General features: G+C 32.5%; 1 protein-coding gene across 1 annotated transcript; it reads right to left on the bottom strand.

Moving 5' to 3' along the window:
- Window positions 1-2,126: 2,126 nt before the first annotated feature.
- Window positions 2,127-3,783, bottom strand: LOC111494783 (transcription factor MYB30-like). Its single transcript, XM_023144774.1, has 3 exons — window positions 3,566-3,783; window positions 3,231-3,360; window positions 2,127-2,799 (listed from the first exon to the last, which is right to left on the bottom strand). Exons 1-3 carry the CDS (start codon window positions 3,696-3,698, stop codon window positions 2,307-2,309), a joined length of 756 nt encoding a protein of 251 aa, XP_023000542.1. The 5' UTR covers window positions 3,699-3,783; the 3' UTR covers window positions 2,127-2,306.
- Window positions 3,784-13,538: the final 9,755 nt, after the last annotated feature.

Here is a 13,538-nt window from a genome sequence, read left to right as displayed (position 1 = left end):
CCCTTTTCTTGTCTCTCACTCATTGTTGTTTCTTCGTATTCCATTTGTTTTTTCCTTCACTAATCCACGTTTTTCCATTCATAATGCAAATCAAAGAATATACGAAGGCATATTCCATAGATTCCTCCAATTTTAATCTCGTGTTATGATAACGCTCCATTTTATAGAAATAGATATGGAATGAATGATTGAATAAAAAAATATCTTAGGTAGTTGATTCCATCCAATAGATTTATGAGCTAATTAATCTCGGACATATTCGGTAAGTTAAGAACCGATGAGATCTCAGGTTGGTTGTAGAGGAAAACAAAATCTTATTTACAAGGGTGTATAAATAGACCATTCACAAAGTTTAGATAGGAAAACTTAAAGAGGATAATAACTGCTACCAATGAGCTTGAGCTGTTACACGAACTCTCTCCCAAACATAATTAATTCTCAGATATATTAAGAACCCAATTAAATTAAGTTCGACATGGTGATATCTCACATAGTGATATTCTCGTTCTTAGCACTATTTTTACAATCTCGTGCTTTAAAAACCCATTTTCTAACCTCTAAAATCGTTCTTCATAGGGTGTAAATTTTGTGTTTAGGTCAAAATTTCCTCAAAAGAAAAAGTGTGATATGTAGGGAAGGTTGAGGCAGCATTGGGATGCCAACACCACAAAGAAAGAGCGTTAAACATATGGAAATAATGGTAGCTTTGAGCGGAAGAATGTGTCGGGATGTTGGCTCGGTGCTTGCAGATTCTGCAGCGTGTTCGTATGGCAGTGCTGGGACATCGTTGATGCTGCCTTGCCTCCCCAGTGTTGTTTCAATTTGAATTTGGTAACATTATTGATACAACTTAATTTATAATTATTCCAAATGATTTGATCAAATTCGTTCATCGTACTTACCAAAAAAAAAAGTGTGCAAGAAAGTCAAGTTAAGACGGAAGCAAGACAGAGGACAATATTGACGAGAGCCATCTAATATCGAAGAATGAAACCTCGAACGAATAGGGAATTCACGTACAAGTTTCATCAACTTGATGTAGGGCGACATTAATATGAATATTCTTAGTCAAACGGGAACAAGAAACTCGAACAAGAAAGAAAAGCTTACTATCACCCAAAGATCCAAAGTCCCAAAGAAAATTCAGCTTCCCCCTTTCAATTTTAGACTATTAACAAAGCTTGGAGGGCTCTTATGGAGATTTTAGAACCCTCAAAAGTCAAAATATGATACTCAAAATTCCTTAATGTCCTTAACCATTGCTATTGATAATATAGCTAAGAAAGGAATCATGACTAACCCAATCTAACCCTAATTTATTAAGTATATCGGAAATGTGTGCACGTTTCATATCGTTTTGATTATAAATGTAAATTATAATAGTCTATTTTTAATGTCGGGTATTGACTTGCATTAAAATTAGATTTACGTTTATGAGGGTTCAAAAACTCTATGATCTGATCCAATCCCTACTATCTTGGTTGGGTTGAGTTGAAATAAATGAAAATTCTACAAGTTCGAGTTAGTTTATGGATTTACTTAGAATTTGAATAGATGAACGTCTCCACATCCTTATAAGGAATGTTTCCATTTCCAACCGATGTGAGATCTCACAATCACCGCTCTATGACCGACTCTGATAATTTGCAATGGCCTAAACCAACTACTAACAAGTATTATCTGTTTTGGCACGATATGTATCGCCGTCAACATCACGTTTTTTAAAATGCGTCTACTAAAGAGAGCTTTTCGCACAATTATAAAACATGTTTTGTTCTCCTCCTCAAACCCATGTGAGATCTAACACGAATCAATTAGATGTTTGATTAAACGTTTGAAAATAAAGAAACATATATTTTCTATATATATATATATATATATATATATTCGAGTTATAAATTTTAATTAAAGGTTTGAAAATAAATAAATAAATATTTTATAAACTAACATTTTACTTTTATTAAAAATAAAAAATTTAGATAAAAACTCCGAGCAACAATTGGAACATTCTAAAAAAATATCTAAACTTTATTTAATTCGAGATATGGTAGGGAAAAATTAATTAAATAATAATAATAATAAAGAATTTATTTTTTCATTAGAAAAAGAATATACAAAGCCGCAAATAAATCTGAAATTATTTTCTTTTTCTTTCTGTACGACTAGCTTTTTATCCACATCTTCAAATTTCTGTCAAGTCCTTCAAATTTGCTGTTTCATTCATTTCCCCCTCAATATTTCATCCATATCTCAAAAGTCGCCCCCTCGACTCAATTCTCTGCAATTTTGTTGGATTTTGAAAGAACTCAAAACTCGGGCAATCCTGGGATTCCTCCAGCTTTGACGAACACATTGTACCAAAACTCCATATCCTTATTCTCTTCGTTATAATAACTCGAACTCGAATCGGAATTGGGATTATAATTCTCCGCCGCATCCGACCAAAAGCTCTCGTCAATCAGCAGCGGAGCAGCCGTGTCGTCCGCCGTGTAGCTGTAGTACTCATTTTCAGCCATGGAAGCATCTGTGGTGAGTGAGGAACAGATCTCAGAGGTTGAAGATTGTTGTGAAGGGGACATTGAAGATGAACAAATGGGCAAATGGGTTTGATTTGTGATAGCCATTGATGAAGAATAATTTGAGGAACTATTTGATTTTGTTTGCTTTTTTGTTTTGTTTTTGGATTTGGGAGGTGTTGTTTTGATGGGTTTTTGCAGCCTTTTCTTCAAGTGGGTATGCCAAAGGTTCTTGATTTCATTGTCTGTTCGACCTGGTAGCTTGGCTGCTATAGCCGACCATCTATAGTAACAAAGAAAAAGTAAACAAAGTTAGGCCCAATTTCTATTTGTGATATTAATGGCCAAACAATACATTAAGGTTTATTGTTTTTTAAAGAATGAATCTATCTGTTTTGACTTGTCATGAATTATCGTTAGTGCCATGATTAGGTATGAGTTTTCACTCTTAAAAAGAATGTTTTGTTTCACTCTACAAGATAGTGACATCTAACAATGGACTCTCTTAGGGGCCAATGTCTTCGCTCGAACACCGCCTAGTATCTAACTCTTATACCATTTGTAATAGTCCAAGTTCACTACTAGTAGATATTATCTATTTTGATTTTTTACTTTTAAGATATTAATTGATCCCTTATTCATTGAGTTAAGTTGGAATTGACATAATTTACTTATTTGATGCACTTGAGAAGTTAATAGATGGTAGTAAATTACCTATTGCCGAGCAATTCGTGAAGGTTAATAATGGCGTCTTCTTCTTCTTTCGTGAAGTTGCCTCTCTTAATATCAGGTCTCAAATAGTTCGTCCAACGAAGTCTACAACTTTTCCCACATCTTAGAAGACCTGCACCAAAAAAAACACAAACAAAAATCAACATATTACGTCAAAAAAATCCAAACTTTTTTCAAAATACGACGAAATTGAAAAATTCAAGACATGGGTTTTTCTGGGTTTCTGTTTTTGTTAAGAATTTCAAGAAATTTAGAGGAAAAAAATCATAAAAAACAACTAAAAACTCGATCTTAATATGAAAAGAAGCTGAACTGACCAGCTTGTTTAGGAAGAGCTCGCCAATTGGTATGGCCATGATCTTGAACAAAGTTGGTCAAGATGCGATCTTCTTCAGGAGACCAAGGGCCTCTCTTCAGCCCCATTTTCTCACAGCAAGGAGCTCTCCCCATTGATCTTGATCCTTCTTGTTTATGTTGGTCTTGTTTTGTGGGATCTCAAGAGGAAGTCTGAACTGAGAGAGTGGAGGAGATCCAAGGAAGATGAATTCAGGTTGGAACTTATAGAATTTATTTAAGAGGAAAAGATTGATATTGAGAGATCCAAAAGGTGGTGCCTTTGAATAATGAAATAATAGTCTAAGTCGACAAAACCAGCTACGTTCAAACGAGTTAGGGTAATTTCCACGAAGGAGATTACAAAAAGGACCGATTTTTGCCACTAAAATTAGGATAATAATATTATTCAAATTGAACTTGTTTTATTTTATCTTCTTCTTCTTATTATTTATTCGTATTGTATTTAGTGGAACAGTTAAAAATACTTTATTATAAATGATCCGAAGCCTTTTGAGTATGGTTAAAAGCTTTAGATTTAATGTAAAACAGGTATTAGTTGAGGAGGGAATGATAATACACACATCGGTACTGCCAAATTTTAAATATTGATATTGAGAAAATGTCAAGATATTAATTTTATAAAAATATGAATAAAAATATGGATTAAATATTGGTTGATAATTGGATTTTTATTTGAAGAAAGATATTTAAATCAAATATTTCCTATTCATGTTAGTACACTTTTTATGCTACTTATTTTTTTAAAAAAATATTTCATCGAAATATCAATGTCGAATCTTCGTGATATGTCATGAAATTTAATACACAAAAATAATGATATATATATATATGAATGAAAAGAAAGTACCCGAAGGTAATTTTATTTTCAAATCACAAAATAAAAAATTAAAAAAAAAATCACACAATGAAACAAAATCTAAAACAATTATTCAATTTTATCATATTCACAAAATTCTCCAAAATGTGTAAGCTTATGAATTAATATTAAAATTGAATTATTTATAAATTAATATGAAAATTGAAATATATATATATATATATAAATTGTGTATTTCGTGTGACTGGTAAAGGCGCACGAGGGAGGAAGCGAGTTGGTAAAAAATAATAGTTAATTTCCCACAAGTGGTAAATAAAAGCAGGCTAAAATTAAAAAAATTAAAAAAAAAAAAAGTAAAAAAAACAAATGAAAACGACGTCGTAGTTTGAAGGATCCAAGAAGCTTTTTGCTACTTGCTTGGTTTGGCACGTGGGGTTTATTTAGTTATCAAATTTATTTATTTATTTAATTATTTATTATTATTATTATGTAATTATCAATTGCATTAGGACCCATTTGTATCATAATAAAATATTAAAGCGTTAATTTAAATGATGTAACTTTAAACTTTTATAATAATGTGAACCCTCATATCACAATTTGCTTCAAAATCTAACATTATTCGTTTCTAAACTTTATAGTAAACAACAAATTATAAATCTTATTCAACATGATGTCATCGTAAACATATATTATAATGTTCATGACTTTTTTCTCTCTCGAAGAATCCGTGATTTTTTTTTAGTGTTACAAAACTTTCATAAATATTTTTTTTTTAGTTTTTAAAATTTAACTTAGGGTATTTTTTTAAAAAAATTGGACAATAATTTATAAATTATTCAAAAAAGATAAAAATTATATATTAAATTATATTTAATGTGATACTCAAGTAAAAGAGAAATATATGAATGAATCGACATCACATCCCAATAAGAACGATTTTAAAGATAGTATGATTAAGAAAAATTTAAAAGAATTGAAAATCATTATGTGTACCGATAAGGTACATTTTTCTTTAGTCTTCACTCTTAGAAGCAGATAATGAGTGATGTAACCATGTTAAAAAGAATTTGACCGAAAATATATATTTTAAAAATACAAATTAATCACGAATTTTTAAATTCGTAATTTGAATTACTAATTTTCTAACCAATTGAATTAATAGAGTTTCTAACTTAGCATATATTAGATGGATATGATGAAAAGTCAAAGATCGTGGCCACTTATTTTTCAAATAATTACCAAAATTTGTAAGAAAATGGAAAAAAAAAAAAAGGAATATTTATATATTAGTTTTTGGTTGACTTTGACTGATCATATACAATTTTTGTTTACATTGAACTTACCCATTTTGTTCTCATTTTGATCCTTCCAAATTTAATTTTATATTATAAATTGTTTTAATAATGTTACCACTTTCAATAATCATATATTAATTCTCTTTTTTTTTAAAATATAGAAGTGAGTATTTGTGTCAATATCCACCATAAAATGACCAAATCATAATAGACGAGAAGTTATACGGTTATTACTTCCGTAAATATAGTAGCTAAATAACCCCAACGTGTTACATAAAGTAGATATTGAGTAATTGTTCGATTTTCTGCAATTTTTTTCTTCCCTATATGTAAATAATCCAATAATCGTCTATATCTTGAGCAACTCATTTTAAAATTTGCACTGGTGTGTTATATAAGGTATAGAAAAGTACGTTAGGATTTTGTTAGATTATTTATTTCAAAATTAGTCGAATAATCTAAAATAATTTTTTTTTAATGTAAAATTTGAGGATTAAAATAGAGTATTTGAGAGTAGATGATATGAACTTCAAGGTGGATGTCTAAGGTCAAAATTGTACACAGCACGTTGTCCAAGATGACAACAAAATGAGTTTGCATAAATTTATTTATGATTTTTCCTTGACATTTATAGCTTTTCTGAAGATAAAGTTAATGGGTATGAATGAAATTTGAATTAAAAGAGATATGAAACATCGATTGTAAAACCTTTCTCGTCCACATCGTTCAATGTTTGACTCTAATACCATTTGTAAAGGTCAAAACTCACTATTAGTAGATATTGTCTGTTTTAGTCCGTTACGTATCACTGTCAGCTCATGGTTTTAAAATGCGTCTTTTAGGGAGATGTTTTCACATTATTTTCCAATCGATTTGAGATGTGAGAACAAAATTCATACATATGGAAAGAAGAACAAACAAAGTAAACAAACCCTTGAGAGATTTGTCTCCTTTGATCGCGTGGAAACTTAAGAAGCTCTCTTATAAGATAGCCGTAATTAAGCAAACGAATAAGTCATGATATCGACTTCCCTAGGTCAAAAGGCTTGTATCTTACACAAAAGATAAAAGAGAAAGCCTCACAATTCAACTTACCTACCATGTCTAATTGGCATGTGGAAATCTTACTACCAAGGAATTTAAGAGTATTTAGTTTTTTTTTTAAAGTTAACAGTACGACTGAAAATTTTAAAAGTTTAGGGATATTTGTGAGACGAAGCGTAAAGTTTAAAGTATTTTTATTAATCTAGCCTATATAAAATTGAATAACTTGGATTTTGTGTCTAGCAAGTTCATGCGTTCTGAAAAAAAAAAAAAATGTTAATGATCCACTAAATACAAAATTGAAAAATTTAAATGTTACACTAAATTGAAAGCTTAAGAACTTATTATAAAATTTTCTAAGGAATTATTGAGAAGGTAGAATTTAAACGTTAAAACTTTTTTATACGTCCTTAGGTACGTACGATGTTCTAACTCTTTGAATTTTATACCACTTTTGTTCTTCCTTGTGTCTAAAGAAAACATAATGTGAACATAAAAGTTTGTCTAAAATAAATTTCATTAATATCTAAAAGAGAGGACATGTTGAATTAAGTTGGTAAAACCTCAATAAATCAAAGTTTAAAATTTATTTAATTTTCAACAAAGTTTGGTATTATTAAATAGGTTTGACTTGACTATTGATGAAAGATTAATTTATATGTTCATACTCAAAATTCATATAAAAAGAAGAAAAAAAAAACTAAGTATTAAAATATTTATATGAAAATCACTTGATGATTGTATTCGAAGAACTTGTATGATAGCAAAAAGTCAAAATATTATGTGTCACGGTTATGCTTGTTTGAGGCATGTTGTCCATGGCAGCATGTCCGGTACATGTCAAAACCCTTGTGTTGTATCACTTTATTACTTTCATTTACCGCTTTCATGATATATAGTTTCCTTATTGTATTTTTTAAGTGTATGCAGAATCATGTCTTTACTTGATAAATCTAAAATGACTTAACTTACGGTTGCCTTTTTCACTTAAAACCTATGACATTACTTTCTTCATTTCTCTTCAACTTTGTCTTCAAACTCTCTTTCTAAAATCTTTTTCTGTCCCCATTTCTTAAAACTTTCTTCTTAAAGCGGGGTCAAAAGTTTGGATATACGTCGTCAGTAGAAGGCGACACGATTTCAAGTAAGCTTATTCACTAAATGGTGAGAGTGAGTGTCGCACAATCGCGCACAAACGTCCTGTAAGAGAATTTTTCTAAGAATCACTTGAATGACAACAAAACATGCCGAAAGAATCCAGGTTGGTCCATGGAAAAAGTTTTTATTCTTAGACAACATAGCGATGTTATAGGAGAATGTTGAGCCATCACTCCCTCTTTAAGAGTTGATAATAACTTTTTACTTAGTTTCGGGTCGGGAAATGTCTTGAACTCTTCAACCATTTTATTTTACGTATATCCATGCATATCATCTATTAATTACTTACAAAAATTATTTCTTTGAACCGTTTGCATTTATAAATTTAGGTTTTTGATTGGGTTGGAAGTGGAAGAAGAAATTATTTTTCTTCCTCGTTGAGAATGTAGAAATTTGTAGAACGAGATGATTTGAAACTGAAAACTGAAAGTTGAGTTGCATTGAACATAATCAAGATTTTGATTTTCTTCAACAAAATCTATGTGACTACTTCTGTATCTGTGATCGGTTCTCCATTTTTTGACATGCTCTACATCTATGATATACTCTCCATCAATCACAAGCCCCACATCCATGATCGACTCGCCATTCGAAAAATTACGAGTTGGATTTTTTAATGTGTTTAATGCCCCACCTTGTTTCAGCTTTCTATCAGTGTCTTAATCTTTAAAGTTAAATCAGCCAACACCAACACTCCAGTTCTTGTTCATATGCTCGTGGGAATCGCGCTGATACCATTTATACTAGTCTAAGTCCACATGTAGCAAATATTGCTCTCTTTAGGCTTTCCCTTTTGTGCTTTCATCAAGGTTTTTAAAACATGTTAATGAGAGATTTTCACAACCTTATAAAGAATGTTTTGTTCTCCTCTCCAACCCTCCAACGGATGTGGGATCTGACAATATTTGATGTTGTTGAAGCTCAATCTACTCTTTCATGGATAAGACTTGCAGCTTATTAAGTTGTCCTTTTGGAGTAGATCTGTTGGTGACAACAGAAAACTGAATTGAGATTGAGAGGAGGAGTGATTTGAGTGATGGGGAAGGAGGTCCTTTTATAGGGGATTCTCGGAATTGGTTGAGATTTTTGTGGAGATTTTGTGAATGAATTTGAATTCACCTCCTCCTTCTCTTCCGTAACTAATTCAAATTCTATTATTAGCTATTATTAGTTTCAACACCCTCCCTTAAACTGAATTCTGCGGAAATCAGTTTAGGACTTCATTTCATCTTCTTGATATACATCTTGGATTCTGCATATCTCCATCTTTCTTCTGAGCTTCTCGAACAATGGTTGTTTCAAGGGCTTTGTGAATAGGTCTGCGATTTGTTCATCACTTCGTCAAAAATTGAGTTCAATAATGCCTTTTTGAACAAAACCTTCTGGTTGCTCCACATATACTTCCTCTTGAAGCTCTCCATGTAAGAAGGCTGGTTTCACATCAAGTTGATAAATAGGCCAAGATTTCTGTGCTGCAATAGAAATTATGAGTCTGATAGTGTCTTGACGTGCCACTGGTGCAAATACCTCCTTATAATCAATTCCATACTTTTGCTTGTATCCTTTTGCAACAAGTCGCGCCTTGTACTTATCCACCTCACCGTTTTCATTCAACTTGGTTTTGAAAACCCATTTTACTCCGATTGTTTTTTGCCCTCTAGGAAGATCAGTGAGCTCCCAAGTCTTGTTCTTCTCTATGGATTTGATTTCACTGTCCATAGCTTCCTTCCATTTCTTCTCTTTTACTGCTCCTTCATAGACAATTGGATCACTATCCATAAAGAATGCAAAATAACCACTATCACTTGATTCATAATCCATCTCATAATCAATCATCCAGTTTGGTCTTTTTCTTGTTCTTGGATGTCTTTGATTTTGATCATGATCTTCTTCTACTGGTTCTTCTTGTTGAGCTTGTGATGAACTCTCTCCATGCTCATAGTGAGGCTGAATAGGAGCTTCAGTTTGTTCTTCTTCAAGATCTACAGGAATCTGCTGATTCACAGTGATCTTTTCTTCCCATGTCCAAGTCTTATTTTCGTCAAAGACTACATCACGACTCACCACCACCTTCTTTGTCAAAGGATCGTAGAGCTTGTATGCCTTAGAGGTCTCGCTTACTCCAAGGAACACACACTTCAAACTCTTGTCCTCAAGTTTCTTCCTTTTCTCATCAGGAACGTGTGCATATGCTATGCACCCAAAGATTCTAAAGTGGTCTACTGCAGGTTTTCTTCCGCTTCATGCTTCTTGTGGAGTCATATCTCTACCAGAAAAGGTAGGGCTCCGATTGAGAATGTGAACGGACCACACAACAGCTTCTGGCCAGAATTCCTTCGGGACTTCTCCTTTATTTAGTAAACTTCGAACCATGTTCAGAATGATCCTGTTTTTCCTTTCGGCCACACCATTTTGTTGTGGTGTATATGCTGTTGTTAATTGCCTCCGTATGCCATTCTCTTCACAAAATTGAATAAACTCTTTCAAGCAGAATTCTCCACCTCTGTCAGTTCTTAAAACCTTGACTCTTCTTCCAGTTTTGGTTTTCATAGTAGCACAAAATTTTTGAAGCAGTCAAAGGCTTCTGATTTGGCGTGCAAGAAATAAGTCCATGTTTTTCGACTAAAATCATCGATGAGGGTCATGAAATATTTCTTGTTACCATTTGATGCAGGAGAGATGAGACCACATATGTCTGAATGAATCAACTCCAAAATTGCTTGAGCTCTTCTTGATTTTCCAGATGGAAAAGAGTTTCTTTCATGTTTTGCTACTACACAGCTCTCGCAAATTTCCGTTGGTGGAGTAATATCTGGCAACCCAGTTACCATCTTCTTTGAGGACAACGTCTTTAATCCTTTGAAGTGTAGATGACCATACCTAAAATGCCAAAGCCAAGTGGTATCTTCTTTCTTCACCATCAAACTTTTGGCAACGATATTTAACGTCAACGGATATAGACGGTTGGTGGTCATCTTCATCTTAGCAATCGATCCTCTTTTGGAGTCATAAATTTCACATTCATCATTTTGGAATGTGATCACATACCCCTTTTCTTGTAACTGACCGATACTAAGTAAGTTGGCCTTCAGATCAGGAATGTAGAATACATTAGAAATAGACTCTACAAAGCCATTTCTAGTCTTGATATCTACGGTTCATTTCCCCATCACTTGGAGAGATGAATTGTTGCCAAGAGAGACCGTAGTATGAAAATTTTCATCTAAAGGCGAGAAGAATTCCTTACAACCTGTCATATGATTGCTGCATCCAGAGTCTACGACCCATACACCTTGATCTGCAACCTTCATAGCATGGAATGACATTAATAATGTTTCTTCTTCTCTTCTCTCCACAAAATTGGATTGATTTCTTTTCTCCTTTTGGAGCCTGGTATAGCATTCATTTTTGTAATGTCTAAGGCGTCCACATCTGTAACATTCCACCTTAGACTTGTCAAAGTGTCTCTTGCCTTTGTTGTCATAATCGTTTCTGACTAGGTCTGCTGACCTGCCAACATCTCCACTTCTTTCTCGACTGCCTCTCTCACGACCTCTGCCTCTTCTTTGGCTCTTCATAATCTGTTTCCACCATATCAAAGAACTCATTTGATCTGAGAAAATTTTCCATCAACATCGCCCAATGATCATAGTGACCGTCGAACCTCGGGATGGCGGGCTGAACGTAGTTCTCAACTTATTTTTCTACTGCCATTTTTGCTGCTGGCAAGATCGCTCTGATACCAGTTGTTGGTGACAACAGAAAACTGAATTGAGATTGAGAGGAGTGATTTGAGTGATGGGGAGGGAGGTCCTTTTATAGGGGGATTCTCGCTCTGATATGAGTTTAATAGTAAGGAATACATCTTCATTGCTATGAGGCCTTTTGGAAAGCTCAAAACAAATCCATGAGAATTTATGCTCAAATGGACAATATCATAACAACAATATTTGATGTTGTTGAAGCTCAATCTACTCTTTCCTAGATAAGACTTGCAGATTATTAAGTTGTCCTTTTGGAGTGGATCATCATGCTACTTTGGGGTTTGAGATTTCCTGTGCTTGACTTCATTCCAACCCATTTGGAAGGCAGGAGGATACAAAGGATTCTCTTCTAGGAGAGGAGTTCTACTAATTAAGGAGTTGACTATGAGTTTAATAGCAAGGAATACACCTTCATTGCTATGAGGCCTTTTGAAGAGCTCAAAACAAAGCCATGAGAGTATCATACCATTGTAGAGGTACAATAGCACTGGAAACGATTGTTGAAGGTGGTAAGACGATTAAGACCTTCATTTTTAATAACTCAATCATAGGAATTCTAAAATTAAAAGGAATGGAGTGATATCCTAATTTTTTTTTTTTTTTTTAAAGGAAACATGCAACTTAGATGAATAATTTTGTATTCTCATTAGTTTCCAAATGTTCATTTCTTGTTATTGAATACAATACCACAAATCTTAATCAAGGAGAGAGATAATGTTATGGATTTCATAAGAAAAATCAATACAATTTAATCGAACAAACTAGATACAATTCAAGGGATTAAATCGAACAAACTGGATACAATTCAAGGGATTAGAATAAAGAACGAAGGGGAATTCCAATTCCCTCCCGTTCGGCATTGGAAAAGGTTTGAGATCTACTTCTTTAAGCGAGTGTGCGTCATGCACACCTCCAACAAATGTTCGACTGGGTTCATTCATGTTCTTATTCCTAAAGAAGATGAAAAAACCTTATGCTTTGTCCTATATAAATTCTATTTTCAAACTTACAAAAAGTAAGCTCTTTTTCATTCACTAAATTCTTGCTTACCAATCTAATTCTCCTATCTAATTTAAACATCGGAGTATTAAGACATATGTCATACTGATTGTGTAGTCGTCTATTATTATACAGACTTCACCTTTTTTTCATTTAAATAAATTTATCGTTACTATCACAAGAAAACCAATAATATTCATATTTTACCCAAAAATAAAGTCTATACTATAATTTACCACCTTTCCTGAAGAATATTAAGACACCCAACTAACCTAATAAAAAAGTATTTAAAAATACAAAATAATAATATAATATCTTCCAATAATTTCCACTCACGGGTCTAACAATAAATGGGCCTATGACGTTTCTAAGAAGACTCACATGCTTTCATCACTCCCCCTTACTTCATCTTTTCCACTCGTCTTTAAAAATTAATAAAATAAAATAATAATAATAATAATAATAATAATTTAAAAGCCATCACCAAATTATTTTTTAATAAAATTATTTGTGAAAACACTCGATGCTTTTTATTAGAACCAATCGAGAAGAGATTACGAGACACTCTATATAATATTATTACTCTTTGCTTTATTTGCTTACGATTTCTTGGATAAAATCCTTAGTAGAAGGAAGAGTATTAATATGAGACTAGATAATTTATTTTATATTTAATCATTTATTCTATATAGACAATGAGCTCGTACAAGTATTGGGTTTGACCCTAATCATTAGTAATGATATTTAACAATTATTTAGTTAGTAGAGTCCCAATTTTTAATTTGAACAATTATTTCTTGAAGTTATATAGAATTATTATAACCTATTGTTTGAGATCAATACTAAATGCACG

Source organism: Cucurbita maxima, unplaced genomic scaffold (assembly GCF_002738345.1).
Source record: "Cucurbita maxima cultivar Rimu unplaced genomic scaffold, Cmax_1.0 Cma_Scf00020, whole genome shotgun sequence".
Classification (NCBI taxonomy): domain Eukaryota; kingdom Viridiplantae; phylum Streptophyta; class Magnoliopsida; order Cucurbitales; family Cucurbitaceae; genus Cucurbita; species Cucurbita maxima.
This window is presented reverse-complemented; position numbering and strand designations above follow the sequence as displayed.